Source organism: Micropterus salmoides, unplaced genomic scaffold (assembly GCF_014851395.1).
Source record: "Micropterus salmoides isolate LMB-PRFRI ecotype aquatic unplaced genomic scaffold, ASM1485139v1 Ms_hic_scaffold_4, whole genome shotgun sequence".
NCBI classification, from domain to species: Eukaryota; Metazoa; Chordata; class Actinopteri; order Centrarchiformes; family Centrarchidae; genus Micropterus; species Micropterus salmoides.
In genome coordinates this window covers 6,173,434-6,198,295 of record NW_024043372.1, presented here as the reverse complement: position 1 = coordinate 6,198,295, position 24,862 = coordinate 6,173,434, and the positions used below count along the sequence as shown (strand labels likewise).

The window sequence follows — 24,862 nt, the reverse complement described above, 5'->3', positions numbered from 1 at the left end:
TCATATTTTCTCCAAACTTTATTCTCACCTTTAACTTATTACACAGACAACCAAAAGAGTTAGTTTGCGATGAAAATGCATATAAATAGATAGAAATAATAATAGAAATAAAATACCTGGAATGAATTAAAGAAAATTGGGAAACCTGGGAAAAATCTTACCAGGATACTAAACTTGTAATCTTTATACAAATGAAGGGTCACTTGTTTTTTTGCTACAGCTGAATCCCCATTGACTTGCACTAGCACCGCTAACAAATGCAAACACACAAGGCTGCCTTTAGATTCTGAAAAGAAAACATCAGTGAAAACAAATTTAAATGATCAGAAAGCCACAAAATTTCTCTCCATCTCCATCATACAGACTTTCATCAAATAAAAGCAACAGAAGCTGTAGGTTTTGTTACATTGGTGCCCGCTGCAGAGCTGAAAGCGACATGCTCATCTATTCTGTCTTTCAGTGAAGGACAAGGGGGCTGTGTCCTGCCTGTATCTTGTGCTCTCGGAAACAGATCTACATTGCAGGTAGTCATTTAAGGTATTCAGGATGGACAGCCGTCAGTCCCCTAAATCCTGTTTAATGGACAAAGTGCATATCAATCAGCTTAGTTTATAGTGAAGCCTTATACAGTATTGTTACATCGCGAAAGGTCAGGGTAAAAGAGCTGACACGCAGGCAACATCTTGATTAAATGCAGATGGGCAATACAACCTGTAACAGGAATGGAGACTGACAACTGCAGGAACAAAATCGTAAAAAACAATCTGAATAAAAGTAAACAAACACAAAAACAGCATTATACATTGCTGCCAGCAAATATCTCCATTCCTGTTAACTGAACAGCAATTTGAGTCAGCTAGCATGTCTTACTAAGAATCAGATAAAACATATCTCAAATTATTTATGTCCATCTGATGTGTGATATTACTGTATATGACAGTTTGGTAACAGCACCCTTCATTTTTCAAGTCCAGTACAAGTCCCATGTTTGATCACTTGCAACTTTATTTGGACATACAAGTGTGGGTTAGTCAGTCATGATCACAGTGATTCAGACGTGACCACAGTGGCACAAACAACAGCATAGTGACCAGGACATGACCATAAGGGCTCGGACAAGATCACGGTGACTAGAACATGACCATAGCGGCACAGACAAGATCATAGTGACTAGGACACGGCCATGGGGGCTCGGACTGGATCATAGTGACTAAGACATGACCATGGGGGCTCGGACAAGATCATAATGACTAAGACATGATCATGGTGGCACAGACAAGATCATAGTGACTAGGACATGACCATAGGTGCTTGGACAAGATCATAGTGACTAGGACATGACCATAGGGGCTCGGACAAGATCATAGTGACTAGGACATGACCATAGGGGCTCGGACAATATCATAGTGACTAAGACATGATCATGGTGGCACAGACAAGATCATAGTGACTAGGACATGACCATAGGTGCTTGGACAAGATCATAGTGACTAGGACATGATCATGGGGGCTCGGACTGGATCATAGTGACTAAGACATTACCATAGTGGCACAGACAAGATCATAGTGACTAAGACATGATCATGGTGGCTCGGACAAGATCATAGTGACTAAGACATGACCATAGGGGCTCGGACAAGATCATAGTGACTAGAACATGATCATAGTGACTAGGACATGACAATAATGGCACAGACAAGATCATAGTGACTAGGACATGACCATAATGGCACAGACAAGATCATAGTGACTAGAACATGATCATGGTGGCTCGGACAAGATCATAGTGACTAGGACATGACCATAGGTGCTCGGACAAGATCATAGTGACTAGGACATGACCATAGGTGCTCGGACAAGATCATAGTGACTAAGACATGATCATGGTGGCTCGGACAAGATCATAGTGACTAGAACATGATCATGGTGGCTCGGACAAGATCATAGTGACTAGGACATGACCATAATGGCACAGACAAGATCATAGTGACTAGGACACGGCCATGGGGTTTCGGACTGGATCATAGTGACTAAGACATGATCATGGTGGCACAGACAAGATCATAATGACTAGGACATGACCATAATGGCACAGACAAGATCATAGTGACTAGGACATGACCATAATGGCACAGACAAGATCATAGTGACTAGGACATGATCATGGTGGCACAGACAAGATCATAGTGACTAGGACATGACCATAATGGCACAGACAAGATCATAGTGACTAGGACATGATCATGGTGGCACAGACAAGATCATAGTGACTAGGACATGATCATGGTGGCACAGACAAGATCATAGTGACTAGGACATGATCATAGTGGCACAGACAAGATCACATGACCAAAGCTGACTGGTGGCTCGATTCGTTAGGCATCATTCTCTGGAGCAGCACCTCTTATTCCAGTCGTGGGTTTGTATCCCGCAGCCGCCAGCAGTGATAATTGCTTTCAATTTTATATGGGGGGGTTGATGGCGTAGTGGATAAGATGCACGCCTTTGGTGTGAGAGATCCAGGTTCAACTCACTACTGTGACACGTCCAGCACTGTGTCCCTGAGCAAGACACTAAACCCCTAGTTGCTCCAGAGGTGTGCGACCTCTGTTATAGCAATTGTAAGTTGCTTTGGATAAAAGCGTCAGCTAAATGAATAAATGTAAATGTACTGTGAGGCATGACCCAGACATGATCACAGTGACTCAAACTTGACTCGGACATGACCACAGCAATTTCGGACACAACTGAAGAGACTCAGACATGGCAGTAGTGATTCAGACATGACTGTTGTGATCGAGGCGATGGGAACGTGATCATAGCGATTCGGAAATGTCCTTGGTGACTCAGATTTAAACATAAAACATTGAAGACTTGGGGCTCTACTTGGACTTGGTTTGGTGACTTGACTTCAACACTGTAACTAACTGTTTTCGTGCTTTTGGCCTCTAAATGTTGCCCATGTGTCATAGCCTCAAAATTTAGCCGGGAACATACAGCAGCCATTCCAACACTATTAAAAAAAGCATATTAGGCTAACAGGACACAAGAATAGCGATCACATGACTGGTTGTAGAGTGTAGAGTAAACATCCTCAGCAGTTACAAACATTCCTATGAGTAAAATAGAGATATTTCAGTTACTGTATGTATTACATTTAACATGATGCAGCATTTCAATGATGATAGTCACTATTTCCAAGAGAAATCAATAAAGTGCCCAAACCTTACTTTCAAAGTTGCTACTTCTTGTTCATTGATTTGGAGGAGTAGCTAAGAGGAGTCGCTGTTGTCTCTGGAGTCAGATATCGGGGTAAACCATAGACTGAAGCTGTAATATCTTTTGGTATATTTGGTATATATTAGAATAATACCAAGAATTCTTACATGTAATCATCAGTGGCAGAAGTAGTATTTGGCTCTTTTACATAAGTAAAACTAACAATCTCACTGAAAAAATACACCATTACCATTGAAATGTTACATTCAAAATATTACTTAAGCAAAAGTACAGGCGGATGGGTAGAAAATTTGAGGCTGGACAATTGTTTGCTATTATTTCAGTTTCCTGCTACCAGTCGGAGCCATTCTGTCAATGAATTTGTGAAATAAAATGGCAACTGTTCCTAATGTTGCAGCTGTGGACGCTTTAAACTTTAAAAGCTCCTTTACATTCAAACATTAGAAGGGGAAAAAGGCGTTATATGCAATGATTGTGTCGCTAGTTTCCTGTTTTATTTGTCATGTGCAGCCACAGTGCAAAAAGCTAAAAGCATAAGGCACACAAAATGTAATGGTGACATTTTATAACATTGAGTCGTAGTAGCAAGATATGCAGCTCTATGAAAGTCTCAACTTTCCCAATCAGAAGTCCAAAATATATGTACCCCGGTGTCTAATTTCGACGACGATGCCAGTGACTCCTCCTGCTATGCTCCTCCTAGCCTTAATGCTAGCCTCAATGCTAGAATTTTAAATGTTTTAACTCCCATCAATTACTTTTTATTTTCTCCTCCTCTTCTTGTCTTGTCCTCTTCTCTCCACTACAGACATTTTGTATTATTTTTGACTTTCTCTCTTCTGTTTTCTCTACTGTCTTCTTCTTCCCTCTAGGCTCCACTTACCATCTGTCTATCAAAGATGCCCACCCTTCATAACCCTTCTCCCCTTCTTCTTCAGTCATCAGAGATGTGTATCCTGCTCCTCTTCTTCCTCCTCAGTCGCTGCTTGATTGACAAACACCTTAAAAACAAAAGGATAAGAGACTTCATGCTGTTGCCAAGTCTTTTTCCTCAAAAGAAGCACTTGTTTACGACAAAATATTTCAAGCTTTTCTATACGAGATGGCTGCTAGGACTCATTCATTTACTTACTCATCCATCCATTCATTTTTATAATTATTGTTATTGTTATTTTATCGGCTTTGTGTTATTGTGTGTTATTGAATTTTACTTCTCGTGTAAAAAAACAAAAAAAACAAAAAACATTTAAACAATACTGACAGAATAAAGGAATAATAACAGACACGTACGAGAAAAACACCCACTCAAATCAAATGTTTATTCCTACATTAATATGCACCCAAAGCTAATCTAATTTACAAGCAACAGATTCATTCTTAGACACAGAAAGAATGTGTGTGTGCTTTGTATATGAGTGTTGTTTGAGTTTGAATTATGTACATATGTGTGTGCTTTACTGCTTTAACATCTGTCGACACATCTGTTGGTTTTTTTTTTTATCCAATCACCTGCCAGCGATTGCTGTCCTCCCTGCCTCCTTCTCCTCCCCCCGCGAGCCCATTGGTACTCGGCTTCTTCTCCTGCATCTCAGGCTGACTGTCGTTGGCCACGTCCAGCGTGGGATTGTCGTGGCAACCGTTCTCCACAAAGTGAAGTTCCTCCGCACGGAACTGCAAGGTGAAATAGCACCGAACGACTTCTTCTCATCACTCAGTAACAAAACAGCAAGGACAGGTGTGTGTGTGTGTGTGTGTGTGTGTGTGTGTGTGTGTGTGTGTTTACCTACCGTAGTCTTAGCTACAGGCAATCGTCTTTGCCAGCACACATATATAAATCCAGACGTGATAATGACCATGCAGATGGAGCCGATGATCACCAGAACCACAAACAGGTTGCCGTAGTCGCTGCTTGTTAGACTGCGCCGATACTCGCAGATACTGGCTGCACTGTAGTTCTGGATGCCCACCTGAAGAAGCAAACACACACACACACTCACATCGTAATTTAACTGGATGTGAACATAAACATATACACGTTTTTCATCACAGAAAAATCATTCGCCTGTACAAGTACACACATTTTCACATATTTGATTTCATGTATTTGTTGATGAGTAGGTTAGGCATTGTTTCTTTATATTTGCACAGTATTATATAGTTGCGAGTACTTCATCAAAATGATTGCCTTAACTTGTAATCTAATGTATTGTCATTACGCACATTCACTTACAGATAATGGCTAATATTTGAGATGTAAAGGTGAAGTTTTAAAACAACATTATGTAAGGTTTGCATACAAAAAAAATTTTTTCCTCCTGCTTGACTTTTGTTTTTGCTTTTCTTGTTGTTTATTCGATTTCCCACTTTAATATTAAAAACAGGAAAACAGATATTTTCCACGAGAAGAAAAAAAAATTCTTCCCATTTGATTTTAACAGATAATCAGGTGATATTTGAGTGTTGACATTGGTGTCAAACTTAGAGGTGATTCCCATAACTGTATTTCAGTGTTCACCAGGCGCTTAGTGATTGGCACTTGGTTCCCGCAGTTGCTTTGCAACTAATAAACCAGTTTAAAGTCTGACGTCGATCACATTTAGCTCAACTTTCTAAAATATATTCCTAAATCAGGAAGGAAGCTTTTCTTTGGGAGAAGAAATCAGTGAAAGAAGCTTTGAGCTGTAAATTCCACATTAAATATGAAAGTATCACAATGCGTTTTATATAAGCAGAAACCTGTCTATAATGTAACGCCTGCATCTGGAGACACACAGACAAAAGTAAAAATTTAAAGACATTATTGGACAGTGTACCTCATTCAAATTTTTCCTGATTTCTCCCAGCATGCCCAGCACATCCTTGGTAGCCATCACTCCTGGAAGACCCACACATGTTAATTAGGTCAAGAATCCTGAAAGCCAACAACAACCTCTGTGTGTGTGTGTGTGTGTGTGTGTGTATTTTTAAGTGAATGTGTGTGCTAAGAAGCTCTCAAAGCACCATTTGGGGCAAAACAACTATTTCTTCATTTTCTGCATGTACAAGTAAAGTATTTGTTTCTTTCTAAATATTATAAAGAGAGCAACTTGTGTGCGTGTGTGTGCGTGTGTGTGCGTGTGTGTGAGTGTGTGCGTGTACCATTCTCAGATGCCACGTTCATCAGCAGCTGGTGTTGCTGGTGTGTAGGCTTGCTGAGGTAGATTACCCACGATCCCTCTGGGCTGTTCATTCTTCGAGCAAACACTCGCTCCATTATCTTCAACAACCGCACGCCCTGGTCTACACGAAACTCCTCCTGTCACACACATTTTTCTACAAGTTAGCACTTGATTTCCCTGCAGGTATAAAAACTGTTTTTCATCTCTCTAACACACACACACAGCTGATACTGAGGCCAAAGCAAAATTATTCATCAACGCAAGACATGAATTTACATGTACGAAAGAACGGTGCAATCTCTACTTGTTTTATAAGAGAGGAAACGAGAGAAGAGGCTTCTGGCTCCATCAATGTTGCCATAACATTGAGTTCACTGCAGTGGCGGTTTGTGTTGCTGCCATGGGGACAGACGCTGCGGGGGAAGGACCTTCATACCTCACTTTGACACACAAAAAAACTGATGGCCTCCAGCTGTTCTGTCTGTCTGTAAAACTAAACTGAAGTCCTTGATGTTTTCTTCTGGCTCTGACAGTGTGGGAGAAAAGTCTGGCTGCAATCAAAGACATTCAAAACTCGAGGTCGGATGTTGATCTTGAGGAGAATAAATGGACAAAAGACGAGTTTAACAGGCGGCTTAAGGAAGGGGTGTGCTTGAAGCATTTGGTTTGTACAAGGCCTCGTCCAACCACATCTTAAAGCAAGTGTTTGGCACATTCAAAGGGGGTGTGAAGGGATATTTCCTGCCTTTTCTAGCCTCCGCACATCTGACCAATCACTGCATGAAGTGGGTGTGACTGTCGGATTGACGGTTTTGGATTTTGTAAGGGTTGGTCATCTGTAGCTTGCCTTGCCATCTTTATCACAAAAAGGAAGTTTTGTAACTTTCTTGTGTTATCTTGCACAGTTCAGCAGGATGTATTTTGTCACTGTGGATGACATTATTTGTGTTACTGTTTAGTAATAAAACATCAGAAAGGTGTTGGCGGGGAGAGAGGGTTTCATACACCGTTTAATGATCAGATCAGCACTTTGTTAGATACGGACACCTTCGGCTAACATGTGATCAGAGAATCTGCACAGAAATCATCTCTGAGTTTTCACCTGTCGTCCATCTATGTCCAGAGCACGTGATAAAACTACTATTTAAGAAATAACAGGCAACTTTATCGTATCAATTTATGAATATAGACCTAATCCAAAGCTGCCACAGGTACTGAGTACATAAAGAACATCTGAGAACAAAATAACAACAACACAAAACGTTTCTATTTGTGTCTGCATTGTTTTATAGTATTTATGTCCATTTAGGGGGTTGATTAACAGGCTTTGCAGGTGCAGATTTGTTAAGTAACTAAACAATGATACACATAAACGGTCTATATTTTTGTATATTTGATCAACTATCTACTCTGTTCTTTACACACGACATCTATTTCATGTCTGCCGGTCCTGGAAGAGGGTTTTTTCCCCTGTTAGAGTTTTCCTTATCTGAATCAAGGGTCTAATGATAGAGGGTCTTATCTGCTGTAGAGCTCATAAAACCGCTTGAGGCACATTTGAGATTCTGTGCTATTATAAATCAAATGTACTTGACCTGAACAACAGTATTACTGTGTAACAGACGTGCCATGGATACTAAGCATGGGATAAGAAGGCAGACTGTGTTCAAATCAGATTTGTTTGAAGTCACTTTGCCTGATGGTTAGGTCTGTGAGGTAAGATTATTATACAAGTATTGTTACCATGGTTACCCACAGATCAATATACCTTGACACTGATTTATAATAGTGTTAATCACATTCAGCATCACCGTTCAGGAGCTCTAAAAAATAATGTCAGTCTTTTTCCTCTTATTTCCATGATTCTTAATGTGCATTTCCATCATAACTGTATCAAGTGTTTCAATTGACAATCACAAGCCAATCACGCACAGTGCATATAAAATCACATTAATATCACTAATGAAAATGCTAAATGTGTCACCTTTCATTTAAATATTGCATCTTGTACTTACACAGTTCAAGTTTTGCGTCATGTTGAGGATGACATAGCCTCGTCCAACCAGCTCGCTCCAGTTTAAACAGACCACCTGGAGGTTTCAGAGTTAGATAGGGTTAGAACAATGATAATGAATATTTAATAATTAATAAAAGATTTTTTATCTCAGTCGTCCTGTGTCTGTGCATACTGTACTGTGTGTCTGTAAAAGGTACCTGTCGTGCCTCCTCCATCTCAAAGAAATCACTGTCTGGTGAGAAGACCTCTGGGGCTCCACCTCTCCTGACCTCTGACCTCTGGGTCAGCAGGGACGTGGTCTTTTCCAGCCAATCCCAGGACGAGTCGGTGAAGCCGATGGTGGGGGAGGGATCTGTGGTGAGCGGGACGATGTGTCGGATTCTTGTTTCCTCTTCCTCCATCTTTCTCCATTTCGCCTCCTCCACCTCTTCGGCTCTGTCTTTTGGTCTTATCCCTTCAGTGAACAACCATAATTACCTAAAGACTAAGGAACAGCATTGTTCTTATACTACAGTGTATTATTAGTTAGTCCTTGTATTATAAGTATATTATATGAAGGAAAATGTAAGCTCAGACTGTTATTTAATTCTAAAATAACCCTGTTTGTCTGCTTAGCTTAGCTTGTATTTTCAAACAGTATGTATTCATTAACCTAACACTGAAAGAGAAAATGCTAACTGAGGTTTTTGGCATACGGATAACACTGACTGGGGATGCTTGATTGTAAACTTCCCGAAATCCAATAAAGAGCTGGACAGAGCCACTAACGTTAGCCTAAACTCTGGTAACTTCCAGGACACAGTGGGGAAATATTACACGGTGGATGTTCTAGGGCTGGGAGATATGGCTAAAAGTGAAAAAAATATGTATCACTTGTTATCGATAATTATCACGATAAATGTCAAATCTTTATTTCTTTAAAGGTTTAAAGGCTGATTTTTGTTCCTGTGTGAAAGTTAAACACACCGGACGGTTAATTGTGGTTCTGAACTGTTCTTCACGGTCAGAACAAACACTTGATGCCAAACTATGGATCACTTCTCTTCTCTTATCTGCGGCAGAACATTAAAATAATCATGATAAAATATTTTTTCAACAAATATGCATGAGTAAAATTAAGTAAAGTCTGTTTTTTTAAGTCCCTTTTCCTCAACAAAAACAAATATCATAATAGAAAGATTAGGGGCTTATTTGTTTTGTGTTTCAAATTAATTAAATCAAACATTTATTGAACATTTTGTTATATTGTTATCGTGATAATCATGATTATTGTTTTATTGCCCAGCTCTAAGATATTCTAATCGTGAAAACAGAGTTTCTTTTTTACTTAACATGTAACTACACAAACTAATACAGGTAGTTAATGATACTCTACTTCTCGGCTTTGTAATGTAATGTGGTAAGCTAATTAACTGTACATGCTAACGATTTCAGCACACAGTTTAATCTATTTATTGCACTTTATTTGTTGTTTGTAATTGCTAAAACAAGAAACCAGCCTTAAAACTCTTTAAAAGCAGAGAAACATTATTATTATTACAGCCACATGTAATTTATACCACTTAAACATGTAGCTCGAGAAAAGGCCGGACAGGTTTGCTGTGCCTAGTTACTGTGCTAAGCTACGATTGGACAATCACTGTTTCGGGGAGGGGTTTATGAAACAATTACATTGGTCACAATTCTATTCTATATCATAATAAAATAAGAGCCTTCTCACCTCTAAACTCATGTTCTCCATGTTGCAGCTCCTCCTCTTCCTCCACGCTGGGCTGCAGGGGCTGTCTGCTGGGAGCCATGCCAACCTCTGGTGCAGTGGGATTCTGGGTAAATACGCCTTTGTGTGCCAGACCAGTTTCTTCTTCTTCCTCCTCCCTCTCTGTGTCTTCATCCTCTGTCTCATCTGCGGCCACAAACCAGAGGTTAATCAAAAGCAGCAGACGCCCTTCATTTTTTCTGATGTAACGCTCTGTGTAATGTTAACTCTTAAAGGTTCAGTGTGTAATATTTAGGAGGACATATTAACAGAAATGCAATATACTATAAGATCCATACCCATGTTTTCAGTGGTGTATAAAGACCTTACATAATGAACATTTATGTTTTTATTACCTTAGAATGAGACATTTCTACCTACATACACCGCAGGTCCTCTTACATGGAAGTCACCATGTTGCGGCACCATGTTTCTACTGTAACCGAAACGGGCATACAGCGCTACAGAGCTTGTTTTGTCACTACGTGGAATAAGTCTGGTTCATTAGAAGTAAGAAAAGAAGTGAAATGTGGACATTTGGCTGAGGTAGGCAGTTTATTTCAGAAGCATTTTTGTTATATTTATTGAAATACTCTTTACATAACCACAGCAATCAATAATTCAAATGCTCTTGCACAAAAATAAAAACAATATCCTGTATCAGTGGCTGTCACCGGACTGTAATATGACCTACCTGCCTACCTGTCTAACTCCACGCACTCTGCCCGTGCACTATTGCACATGAAAATGTGTTTTGAGGCCTCAAAGGAGGGGGTGGGAGTTTTTCGGTTGGATACTTTCAAAATCTTGCAGTCTCTTGCTAGTTTTTCCAACGTTGCCTACCCAAGCTTTAATTAATCTAAATATAACAGCAATGAATGTAAGTTTTTGCTTTGGAGTTAATTTACAGTCTCTAGCCATGCCAGTCAGTCACTGCTGATTTGAATCATTTCATTTAGCTCAGTTTAAAGATTTGTAGTCACAGACTCGTATCAACTTTCAAATGCAGTTCAGCATCATACAACAGTAGGTGGACGCATCACCCTTCAAATTAACTGCAGTACGTACAAATCAATGTTGAAATTAACTTCAATGTGTATAACAGGAAGTATTACACATCACCCTTCAAATGACCTGCAGTACTACAATGTGAAGTGAATGAATCACTGTTGAAATTAACTTTAGAAAGTACAACAGGATGTGAACGTGTCACCTTTCACACAACCCGATTCAGCTCTAATATCATAGAAGACTATTATTTGCAACGAGGTATCTGATTATGTTGTGTTTCTGTGGCTTTTCGGAGTCTTTCAATAAGCTTTTAACGAGGAAGTAACAAAGCAAAGTCAACAGATGTTTTCATCTGGTGTACCTTTTGTATAACTTCCCAGCAGCCCAAAGTCTGTGCCTGTGTCAGTCTCGGGGGTGGCGGTTCCTACAGCGCCTCCACCACCAGCAGCAGCAGCAGTTGAAGTAGCAGTAGATGTAGTACTAGTTGTAGTGATGGAGGAGTGGAGGACTCCATAGCCACTGGAATTACCATCTTCCTCCCCTTCTGCCTCCCACAGGTCTCTTTCTCTAGGGCCCACCTGTTCAGTAGACATCAAGTTAGAGGAAGACTTTAGTATCAAACGTGTCAGTTCCACAAGGATTGGAGGAGGTTGAGTTCCCCTCACGTCTCAGAATCCTTTTCTATTGATGAATATATACTGTAACTATATATTTTGCTTTATGATGTGTATTTTTATAATTCTATTATAAAGACGCTACAATTGAGCAGTAATCTAAGCTGTAAGGCACAAAAGACAGTGTTCCTGTGATTGCTCTTTTCATAGTTTGTGGTAAAAGATATAAATATAACGTTATCTCAGTCTCACTTCTACATCAATTAAAACTGATAATAATTTTCAGCATTAGCGAATGAAAGATTCACCAATTTAACCAAATTTCTCAGTTTTTTTCTTAGACTTCGTTAAGAAGTTTATTGTTTATTGTTAGTGTTATTATAACTTATTTTAAGTAAACTTTATATAATACTTTATAATGCCCTATATATACACATATATATTATATACAGAAGCTGGGGGGATATATATACATAAAATATCCCCCCAGCTTCTGAAACCAAACCCTCACCCTCTATAATAGTAGACGTAATAGCAGTAAGTCAGAGTTTTTGTAGTACTGATTGTTCTAGTTTTGATATTGCAGGTAGAAATAGAGGTAATAAAGGTAATAACAGGTGGTTGTTATATTGTATTTTTTATGGTGTAAGTAGTAGCACTATTATTACTTAGTAGTAGTGGTAGAAGTACTCGTGATAATCACTGCAATAAAGCCGATAATGGCACACATAGTAACAAAATGACCGTGTTATCCATATTAACATGAAAAGACTCAAAGACCGGAATGTCTTTGAGTCTCTGAATGTCATTAAGTTGTAAATAGAAGTTGTAAGAAAAATACGTGAGAAACAGCCGTTATCAGCATCTTCAGTGCTGTCAGTTAATCCCATTTTCCCCGTCTATATGGGCCAAAGAGACACCACTAATCACATAAAGTAGTTAAAGACTAATTAAACTATAAAGTGCAAGGTTAGTGGGTGAGCCCTAGATTATCTGATTTACTGTGATCCAATTAAAGTCAAACTGCAGCTGATTATTTCTCTTGTGTTATGCTGCCTTCAAACTTCAACACAGCAGTGATCCACCTAGCTGCAAACTCATGGAAACTTCTCCAGCTCTTCACACTCAGACTCGATCAGCAAAGATTAATTTAAGCTAAGATTACTTCTAATGGGAGTTTAGCAAAGCTGGGTTTAAAATGGGTAAATCCAGATTTAAAATTAAGCAGAGCTTTGTTGCACAATAAAAAACTAAATCTCTGTTCAGTAAATCCAACTGTATTTATGTAAATCAAAGTAGAATTTCATCCATATGGGGATGCTTGCTGCCTCAAATTAAAATAAATTAATTGAATTTGCGTTGGTATGATGTGTCGTTCACTTGAAGGAACTGACACATTTAAAGAGGGGTTTCAATGTGATCTTTCTTACTTATAAGATAGCTTTAATATTTGGTGTAACATCACTTAAAGTTAAACCATGACTTAATCTAGTTTAAAAAGTAATCCTTGTTTGTGTAACTCAGCCTTAGTGATTGGCTGAAGGAAAACTTGAAGCGTATTTACATTACATCTGAAGGCTGCCCAGCAAACATTTCAATATGGTGACGACTGTACAGTTTTGCTCAGCGGATTCCAGCTGTGACTCGATTATTCAGTGGAAAACTCTTTAAAACAACTATTTAATGAGACCGGGGCTTGGTTGGGTGTAATTTTTGTGATTTCTCAGATAATGGTGACATCTGCCAGTTGTGTGACGTTATTGGAGTACTTCTATCTTTCCCACTTTTTTGTAAGGGTTGTTTACATTTTTCTGCAGAAGAGACTGTTAAACTACACAATTACTGCTAAAATATCTGACACTAAGTAATAATATAATTATATTTACAATAATAAATCCACATCAAGGCATCTTTTACTCTTCTCACCTCCAGGACCGGGGATGCACGATGCTCCTGTGCCCCAGAATCCTGCACCTCGGCTGGAGGGAAGATGCTGGGCTGCTTGGAGCTGGAGGGATGGAAAGATGGACTGTAGCCTGTGTGACACAAAGAGACATGTCAGAAACATGTGTGTACACTTTTCATAAATAAACCACTTGTCAGCCATTCATCTTTCAACGGTTGACATGAGGTCTTGACAGCGTGCTTGTAAGGATACACAGTAGTTGAACGTTAACGTTAAGTAGTAGATGCCCATTGAGCTTTGAATAAGATATAAAGGCAAATTAGATACATTCTCACTTCTGTGTTTTCTTTCATAATAAAAGAAAATCTACTTAAGAGTTATAGCTTGAGAGGAGTTAACTTAGTTAACCTGAACAAACTGTTATGAAGCTAATGAGGCAAATTAAGCAACCAAATCTTTATTTTATTTTTCCTCTGGCCTCTACTGGCACAGTTAGCTAGCATTTACACTTAAACAGAGACGGTAAATTGGTTTCCTACCAAAAACAGCACACACATTACACACTGAATTCTACTGAAGGCCACGTTGCATGTTAGTAAACGGAGACGATGCAAACCTTAAGCTCTGTGAGTTTGTACTGTGGCACTGCAAACATATTTTCTAATTAGTACTCAACACAATGTACAGCTGAGGCTGATGGGAATGTCATTTTTTGTAGGTATTTGGTCATTAAGTGTTGGACAAACTGAAATTTTGGCCTGATGACAGCGCTAGATGAAAAGTCAGAGGATCGCCAAAGTCCTTAAAAATGGCCCTCACAAATTTCATAGCTCAATAGAGATATTTCAGTCTAGACCAAGGTGGTTAAGTGACAATAGCGTAAGTACCGGCAGTGCAATCGGTTCAATACACAGAGGCCCAGCCAATTACAAGGGCCCACGAGGGACAGGGACAATTATCACGTGGAGCTTGATCAGATGCTGTCCTCCATTCATTTATACTGTGTTGGAATAATACGTTGCTGTGCTTTTTTAAGTTGCTATTTGTTCTGTGGTTATTGACATACTGTGTCAGCTACTTTGTGTTGATTTGTTACTGCAGGCTGGCTAAAGCTATTTTGGTATTTTGATAGTCGGAGACAGCAGGTTTGAGTCCAGGGCAGGCTGTAAGATTTGCGTTTGGCACTTTAGCTGCTGTCCATGGTGCTGATCAAAGGCTGCAGGTTTGCAATTGCGTGGAGTCGTTGTGTGTCTGTACGCCCAAGAAAAATCTTTGCACTGGAGCCAATCACAATTAAAATGAGCAACCAATATAACCGTCCCTGGAGCCAGTGGGCCAAAAATCAAAACATTATTCTTTAGTTGCTATCCAGCAGCCGATTGCATCTTCACAGGTACTTTGGTGATCACACAGATGTCTGTCTGCCCAGAATCAATTTTTGTCTGATGCACAATTAACTTTAAACCCGATATCTCCAGACTGTGCCGGCCACTTCCACAGACTGCTAAAGCTAGCACAGCAGACGTAATGTTTGAGCAGCAAAGAAGAACAGCTTGGTGGAGCAGCACAGTCTGTGGAAATGTTTGATTTAAACTTTGGTTTTACCCCAGGCAAACATTTAATTACTTTGGGCAGACTGGAGATATCTGTGGGATCTGCGGGTAAAGTCCCTCCCTGCTGTAAGTACAGAGTGTGAGGCCACAAATGGGGCTAATATGGCTTCCTCGGGGTGTATAGCAAAATATCAACGGCCTCTTTTAAATTGGATCTGTAGGGAAGAGTATTTCTACCAACCAATCAGAGCATCCAGATCTGGAGTTGTATGGTTGGCCTCTAAGGCATCCAATACTTTGACATCATGGTCGTCTGTTCCTCCTTCCCTCTCTTCTTCCTCTTCTCTTACATCTCCCCCTCTCCTCTCTCTGTCCTCCCCTGTGTCTCTCTCCCACTCGTCCTCTCCCCCTCTTCTCTCTCTGTCCTCTGCTCCCTCCTCTCCTCTGTCTCTGTCCTCCATGTCCGTTCCATAGAAGCCAGACGCCTCCAGGGAGGTGTCTCCGGCTCCTGGCCCACGGAAGGGCTCCTTCTGTGGGTCAATAGCATCTGGGTTTCCCCTGTAGCTTTCTGCGTCCTGGGGAACCACCAGATGAACCATACGCTGAAATAAGAAAGAGAATTGGTCAGACGGTCTGATTGATTGAGCTAAAAAATAAATCATTATTTTTATTCGACTGAATACCAAATCACAGAATTTAACTACTACTATATACTTAATGTTGCAATGTTAATAGCACTTAATTTACAGCAGTGAAATATTTTATCATCCATTCTAATTTCAGGGGTTTGAATTCCTCTCTATAAAATTTTCAGTAGGTAATTTTATGGCGCATAAATTCAAAAACTTGATTTATTAAATTGAAATTCAGTTAGTCCAATTTGTCAGATTCTGATATTGTAATTCAAAAAAGCAAGTAAACAAATGGGACTAATCCATAATCTTCAAATTCAGACTAAAATCTGAGATGAGATTCAAATTTGAACAGCTACCAAGGACAATCAATCGATGATCCAAGTGTCCAATCTGCCTAAAGAACAAGAGAAAGACGTATCCTTGGCAGCTGGGATGTTTAAGTTTGAGTTTTTCAGTTCATCAAATGTGGCTCTGCTTTATGTGGTTGAATAGATGCAGATTCAGCAGCCAAGAAATATTCATGTTAGGGATTGTCGTTGGCCACGTTGTTCTTTTCCCTTATAATATTTTTTCCCTGAACATACATTGCTCAGTTACCCAGAATGACATAGCAGTGACATATTATTTAAAAACAAAATTGAGATCTACCAAATCACTTACAGTTCTGAAATGTTTTTATATAGCGATGAGGGTCAAGGGGTCCTGTTTTCTCTGTTGCAAGTCTAAATGCGAAAATCGTCTGGCCAATCTGGCACCCCTGCACACATGGGGCTCCTAGGCTGCAGCCTGTGTGTTTATCCACGGCAAAATTTACCAAACTGCAACATCGCACCATCAACTCATGCCCTATGCTTTGTTTTTCTGGGAGTCCTTGTAATGTAATGTTTGTCTTATTGTTTGTTTTGTCACACGTATCTCTTTTAAATCACGTCTTTTGTCTGGCTTCATCAAAAAATTCAATATTCAGTAGAGGTTTAATTTCATAATTATGTTTTCAGTTGCTTTAAGATTGAAAGATTTGAATTATTACGGCTATCGCTTTTTCCCACATACACAGACTCATACAGATGCAGGAATTTACCCACAGAGCTTTTTGCAAACACATTTATTTGACATTTAGTCACTAGTATGCTGTAATATTAACCCTGTAGTTTATTGCACATCAGCTTAAACTCATCCTCACCTCCATCTCATCTTCCACATCTAGGTTTTCATCCACAGCAGGACGGGTCTTGGTTACATCCTGACTGGCAGATGATGGAGGGTTTAACTGAGAGGAGTTAACGGAATCCATCTTGGCCTGGGAACGGGATGTTTCATGTATCTCTGGCCAGCCCATGTCATGAACCAAATGAGGCTGGGCTCGCACTAACTCATGGACTGTTTGGCGTTTGGTTCTGACTAATTCCTGGATGAAGTGTGGCTGAACTGGGGCATCATCTTGGACTACACGAGCAACGGGAGGATTGAGTGGTATGAGGCGCTGGGACGAACCCAATCTGAAGGCATCACAGCCGGCCAGAAGAGCTACAGGAAAGAGAGGGAGAAAGAACACCACAGTGTCTTATTACATTGATAAATCTGTCATTCTGGTGGAATTTTATTGATCCCCCCTGAGGAAATGATATCGTCAGCAGAGGTTTTAGGATTCAAAAGGGTAAAGAACATAAGAACAAACAAATAAAATAAAATCTAATACAGGCAATATACGGTGGGAATGATAATATATGAAGCAAAAACAAAAACAAACTATTTTTATCATTCAATGTGCCTGCAATTATAAAAAGAAAATCTCAAAAACTGCATGAATGACAGTGGTATACATAATAGTAACAGGTAACACTTTACTTTAACCCCATATTTACCATTTATAAGCAGTATGTAAACATTTAATACAGGGTTTATATCACACTATAATGTCGTTGTAATCAGATATAAATGTTTATTATTACTTGAAATAAGTGAAGACAGAAATGACAGGAGGCTGATGTCTGAAGTTTTATTTATGATGTCTGTTTTCATTATTTCCTTTGAAACAGTTCATACAAATGATAAGAGGCTGAAAAACTGAAGAAAGTTTCTTACAGGCAGTGTCGGTGTATAATGTATAAATCACTTTAACTTATTATTATTATTATAGATTCAGTGCGGCTTTTGTTTAGTCACCCAGCAGTATACTTCAAAGAACAACAGTCCTGGAAAATAATAGCAATAAGAGCACTTTGCTTTTCTGCATTATACATCAAGTGTTTTTATTTCCCCTGCTGCCCTTGGAAAGGCGTGAAGTGGTAACGAGCTTTTTTCCCTTCAGTTTCTAATCGGTTAATTCACTAATTCTTGCATTCACTGATACATCAGTGGCTTCATGAACGTTTAGTACTCATGCTCAGGAGAGTAGGGTAGGGGTTAACCCTAACCCTTTATCCATTCATCACAGCAGTCGCTATTCATTCGCTCACTCACTCGCTCGCTCGCTCGCTCATCGATCTATTTGTCCATCCATCCAACACTAATCCCCATCGCTTGGCATAGAGGCCCTCACCACAGTCAGTCTTCCTCATGTATCCCATAGTGCTCTCTGTCTGGGACTACAGATGGCCGTCTGACCTCAGAGGCGGATTGAGCAGATTACGATATCATATCCAACATGTCTCAAACACGTCTGCAGCATGTTAAGCTCTCCAACCCGTCACCACAAAGCCTGACAGTCTTAGATGACACAGCTACACCAGTTCCTTCCTGCTGCCTGAATTATTTCCAAAAAGAAGGAAACTGTGAGTTCAGGATCTTCTGTTTAACTTGTGTTTGAGAAGACAAGAAGCTCCTAAAAGGTTTTATAAGGAATAATTAATGAGCAACACAAAGAGTTTTACAGCCATGTCAGCAGCTCTGAGAGGCTTTGGCACAGCGGTGCTTTGTGCTAAATGCAAATGTCAAAATACTACATGCTGATGTTTACCATGTTCGCCATCTTAGTCGGGCGTGTTAGCATTCACTACACAGTGCGCTAGAGGAAAACTCAGGGCAACACCAAACTCATCAGGATTCATCCTCTGTGAAACGTGAATGTCTTTGCACAACATTTTGTGATAATCCATGAGGTAGATGTTGAGGTATTTCTCCGGATACATGAAAACCTTGACCTGCAGGTGGCGCTAGTGTCACAGTTTGGGGTTATTGATGTTTGGAGTTTGCTGTTGTTATTTTACTAATCCCTTAGTCTTGTGTCTTGGTGTGTTACTTCCTGTCTTAGTTGTCTTGTCTCTGAGTTCTGTGTCCCTGTATGTAATTTGTTCATGAATATTCCCCAGCGTTCCTGCCGGTGTCTCATGTATACTTCATGTTTCCCTCATGGATTTTTGATTTATACTCTGTTCTACGTTGTGTGAATTCCGTCGATTCTTTTAAAAAAGCAATTTAAGACTCTGCTAATCAAGCAGACCTTTAGTTTGACGAGGGTTTTATGGTTGTCTGATCTATGTTTCCATTTGTATTTAAATCTTCTCATGCATTGTATTTCACCTTGTTGTATTGTGTCGCATTTTACTGTAAAGTACTTTGCAATTTTTATCTGTGAAAGGTGCTATATAAATAAACTTTACTTACTTACTTGGAATTACTTGGAAACTATGGAATATCACCCATTTGTCTCTGGATTCACCTTGCTTTGTTTTTGGACTCATTTCAACTCCACTTGTCTTTGGATCTATAGCCTACCGTTTCAGGATATATGTTGCTGCAACTTGGACTGCCTTCTTCACCATCACCGTAAGTCTCACCATTCGTCTCAATAAACATCACTAATTTTACCTTTTCAGTGTAAGTGTCTTCGTTTGGGCCTGAAACCTCTGTTTCCCCGTGTCAGCACCTTGGCTGAGCATAACAGCTAGAGGAAAACTCAGGGGAGTCACAGGGCGTCTGGACTGGTGATAGACTTTTTGTAATTACTTTGTGCCGCTGTTACATCTGTGCCCAAGACATTCAGCGGGATGTCATTATTTTTTTCATTAGATTTGTTATTAAATGGATGGTTGGGGGTTTTTAGGTGGCTAAAACACATGCCGGTACAACTCTCTGTTTCTCCAAACTGAGGACACGCTGACAGTTATTTACTGCAGGTAATACACTGACTGTAGATAAGTTCCTCATACAGCCCCACTTCAAAAATCTACAACAAAAACATCAGGTCACAATGCTGATTATATCTCAACAATGAAATCAGGCTAGACTTTTAGTTCACCTTCTAAAAAGTGCTTAGTATAAAAACCAGAGGCCCATAAAATGTGCTGCTAGCCCCACTGCTCTCTGCGGATGACAGAAGAAGAGATAAGGGATCCATCACCCAGAGGAGTAGTGCTGTGGCTGTTTTTAATTCCTTTCTCCTAAGTCAGCAGCACTGTGCTGATGTAACTGCATGTTAAAGTAGTGTGTTTCCAACAATCCAAGGACTAAGAATGCCTAACGATGAATAAAGTTTGTTTATTATAGGAATATCATAGATAATGAGCCAGATACAAACACTAAAAGATGCATAGACGGACCTCTCATTGATTTTTGAGTATTTGACTGAAGAGCAGGCAGGGAGAGAAGACAATGTTGGGACCTGCAGTGTCCATTAAAGAGGGTTTAAAAAAGGGCTGTTTGTGCTGACGTAGCTTTCGCCTTAGTCTCTATTTTTAAAGTGTCCTAATGTGACGTTACTGTCCCATTTACCCAAGATCATATAGTTCAACTAATAGAAGTGAAAAATCACTGCATAAATCAATATTTCTATATTTACAATGAGTAAAGTATATGTGTTACCATGTGTTTTAGCGTCTTTCAGCTCATTGTTTTGGTTTTTAGGTTTTATTTTCTCTCACACCGCTCCCATCAATGTTGTTTTTTGGCCACAGCAGGCAGCTGTTTTCAGCACTGTACACGACCTGCTCAGCACCAAACAACAGACGGACAAATTCAGCGACTAGCTGGTGAACATAGTGGAGCATTTAGCTGCTAAAGAACCAGATATTTACCTCACGAGCTGGTGGAGAACAAGAGCTTTGTTACTAAACTATGTAAGCTGAATTAAAGCAGACGTTATATTTATATATTTAATTATCAACACATCACATGAAATAACTAAACAATGAATTAAGTCTGTATTGTACATCAAGTACTGTACTTATTTCCATTTTGTGCTACTTTATACTTCTACTCTACTACAATTATTTTGATAACTTTAGTTACTAGTTACTTTGCAGATTCCGATTATTAATACAAAATACAATCAGCTATTAATTACAAGCACGCACAACAAGCTGCAAAATGCATAAATCATTATCATCCAATAATAAATATATATATTTTAATGCTGGCAATTAATTAAGAAGCATTTTTTGTTGTATCTCTTGAAATTCTCTTTACATCCTGACAGCTATCAATAAATCAAATGCTCTGACTCAAGTTTCTCCAACATTGCCTACCCCAGCTTTAATCTGAAATGGACCATTCTGCATAATGTCTACTTTTACTTTTGCTAATAATGATGTACTTTTACTTAAACATTTGAATGTAAACTGTACTACCTTGACTTAAGTACCAAGTTGACCAACTTCTTCCACTGCTGACTCTGACGTTGTCCAAACAATTATTAAACACACCTCTCTCATGCTGCACATCCTAGTTTCACCACTACACAGTGACCTTGAAATTTTTGTCTACAAAGGCATTTTTGCAGCACAATTACTTCAGAAAAAAGTCCATCCAGAGTCCATCCAGAAGGAGGGACGTGATCAGCTGAGTTAGCCTTATCAGCTTAACACAGATAAGCTCCGTGCGGAGCTCAAAGAGGCGGCCACAGGGGGATGTGAGCAGGTGCTGGAGGGGAGATATCCTCCTAAATTCATCAAACCACATTGAACCTGAGATTACAGATGCAGAAAGAAGAATCCTTCCTTGGCAAAAAAATTGATTTTGGCTGGGAACCCAAAGTACACAGCGAAAAGAGAAAGCTGGTAGTCAATACGCAGAGAACACACTAAACTACACACAGCTTGGTTCATGTTAGCCCTTCAGCTGGCAAAAACATTGCAGTAATCTAGAGGTTGTGCTCTAATTTATGACGTAAAACATGACATTACAGAAGCTACTCTAATGCTAATATGGCATACTAATTGTAATGGCTAATTGTAATGTTAAGAAGAAGCTAACTTGCTGAACATTACATACTATTAGTGAGCATGCTGGCGTTATCATGCTATCATGCTAAATAGCTATAGCCGTTAGCAGGTTGCCAGTTTTAGGCCTTTAGACTGAGAGGACACCAAAGTCTTGATCTGTGTTTGGAGATTTTAGCTATGAGAGTGATTACAAGTGGTGGGCTGTTTAAGGCTGATTGTATCTGAGTGTGTATCTTTTAAATAAGGTTAATAAGTTAAATTAAAATTAAATATAGGGATTTAGTGTTTCCCCTCCCTAAAATATTAAATTAATATTAAACATGTGGAGAATTCTTTAAAGCAGGTAGATCATTATTTGCATGGAGATAAAAATGTACAGAAAATATTACTTTACATTTTTGGCTTCTGTTCCAACAACTTTAAGTGTTATCGTGTTTATAAGATGAGTCACTTCACATTTGTTAATAATAATAACTTTTGTTTTCTATATTTTACGTGTTCCAAGTATGACACTTAAATGCATCCCAACACTGAAGCAAGACGAAGTAGCAACTGTGTTCACACGACTTAAACCACTTGAAGGTCTAGCATGTTGTTTAAAGCTTGTTTTATTTAGTTTCATTATGTGTTTCTGCATGTCCATGTTTGGTGCATTATGTGCTTAAGCTGTTTTATGACAGAATAAAACCATGCTTTGACTTCTAATGTCAAAAATATTGACACCACTATTTCCATGTGAAGGCAGCTTTTGTTTCCTGCAGTACTATATAAGCCTCGTACATGGGGCTGGGGCTGTGGTTATGGACGTAGCTAATTAAAAAGGGAGGTTGTAAATTTCCATAAACACCGCAGAATGCCTTCAGTTTCAGCTCACATGGCCAATAAAATCTGATGCTACAGCTGCAGTTTTGCCCCTGTCGTTTCGAGCTTTAGTTTCATCTTCAGTATGTTAGAGAGGAGGGGTATTGCCCCTGAAGCCCCCTCTCTCCGTGCTTTAACACCCCTCAAATCAGCTTATCGTTGGCTGGGACCCTCCCCCAAATCCCCTTCACCCCGACTGAGAGCTCGCCATCCCCTTCCTCACCCTCCTCTCCTTCCTAACCAAGCACAGAAACAGTATTTTATCATCGGGATCGAGAACAGGCAACATTTTGTTTCCACTTCCAAGACCGATACACTAAAGTGTATCATGAAAACGTCGGTGTAGCTTCACAGACACACAGCTGAGACTCCATAATTCACCAGAAAGAGCTTCAGAGGAAACTGCACCATCAAAGACCCACAAAAACAACCACTGAAACTGACAGAGCTCCATATGTGGACAGATTCTGTGCTGCTGCTGCTGCTGCTGATCTGTAATCATCATTAGAGCTGAAACAATTCATCCGTTAGTCAGTCACAGAAGGTTAATCAGCATCTATTTTGATGACTGATTTGGGATTTTAGTTTTTCGTTATTCGCTGGTTTGAGATTGTCATGATGATTTGATGCTTTTCTTTGTAACATATGATGATAAACTGAATATATTTGGCTTTTTGACTGATGTTTGAATAAAACAAACAATCTGAATGCAACATTTTGATTATTTTCTGACATTTCTTTAAGACAAAACGATTAATCGCTTGAGAAAATAACAGGTAGATTATTCGATAATAAAATAAAAGGCTACTTGTCAGCTGCAGCCCTCATTTTGATAACTGACTCAACATTTTAGTTATTTATGGGGGGGGGGGGGGGGGTCACTGGTTCCAGCTTTTGCTGCTTGTCCCTGTTTAATATCAATGATTGTTGGTCGGAAACAAAACATTTAAAGACATCATCTTTTCAGTTTTTTAAAATTGCACAGTCAAAACATGCCAATGACTTTGAAAGTAATCACTCACATGAAGTGTTGTTTTGGTTCATCATCACATAGCCTAATCAATAAATAAATATATATATATTATTACTGTCCATGACACTGCAAAACTGCTGATAGCCTTGAGTATTTTCAATTAAAACTAATTTATGTGATGAAGACTATTCATCTTCATGCGACGCTGGTGTGTGTGTGTGTGTGTGTGAGTGTGTGCCAGACACTGCAGTGTGTGTCTGCTGATTTAAGTGCAGTGCGCGCCTCCCACACACCGCCAGCGCGTGCATCCACTTTGCAGAATTTAACCTGAATGGTTCATTAAAAACAGGCTGCTGGTCGCTCCCTCATTCTCAGCATCATTAGTACTAATACCATCATTAATACTGCAACACGGCACATCACAGGAAGGTAAAACGTGCGTGTGGTGCTCTGTAGTGAGTTTACACTGACTGTGATGTTTTTCAAAGTCTCCTAAGATTTATCTGGTGGATGTTTTCGACTTGACGTGAAATACGTGCATCCTGTAAAATATCAGCTCACTACAGCTGCGGGTTCACGGCTAGTTGAAAAAAACAGATGGGGATATATATATAAAACAGACTCACCAATCAGTGTGATGAGGAGCGGGCCCTGCATGTCTGCTGCAGTGCTCAACATCCCTCCTCCGGTGTGAATGGACAGATCACGCAGGTTTCAGCCGCAGATGCTCTCTGGATGTAAACGGAGGCCGTCAGGAAAACGCCGTGCTCATGGCTGGCTGTTCTGTCTGCGTGCGGGCTCTCTGACTACCTGTCTGCGGGGTCGGTGCGGACAGAGAGGCTGTGCGTGCGGACAGAGCTGTGGTCAGACCGGGATCTGCTCTGCTGCACCACCACGACGCTGCGTGTCCTTCTCGCTGGTGGCCGCTAGATGTCGCCGCCGCTGACTGCTGCTGCGTTCAGGTGCTCCTCAGAAAT

The 24,862-nt window shown here is 39.8% G+C and overlaps 1 protein-coding gene across 2 annotated transcripts; it reads right to left on the bottom strand.

Annotated features, from left to right (window-relative positions):
• On the bottom strand, window positions 1–24,862 carry podxl2 (podocalyxin-like 2). Of its 2 annotated transcripts, XR_005441462.1 has the most exons (14): window positions 24,512–24,862; window positions 17,074–17,417; window positions 15,497–15,857; window positions 13,723–13,832; window positions 11,544–11,760; window positions 10,136–10,318; window positions 8,613–8,869; window positions 8,414–8,488; window positions 6,379–6,535; window positions 6,054–6,115; window positions 5,028–5,207; window positions 4,750–4,911; window positions 4,124–4,241; window positions 1–572 (listed from the first exon to the last, which is right to left on the bottom strand). XR_005441462.1 is itself a non-coding variant. In XM_038696886.1 (13 exons), exons 1-13 carry the CDS (start codon window positions 24,561–24,563, stop codon window positions 4,182–4,184), a joined length of 2,220 nt encoding a protein of 739 aa, XP_038552814.1. In that variant the 5' UTR covers window positions 24,564–24,861; the 3' UTR covers window positions 1–4,181. The 2 variants fall into 2 exon arrangements, 1 of the variants encoding a protein (XP_038552814.1); XM_038696886.1 differs by having other exon boundaries at window positions 1–4,241; window positions 24,512–24,861.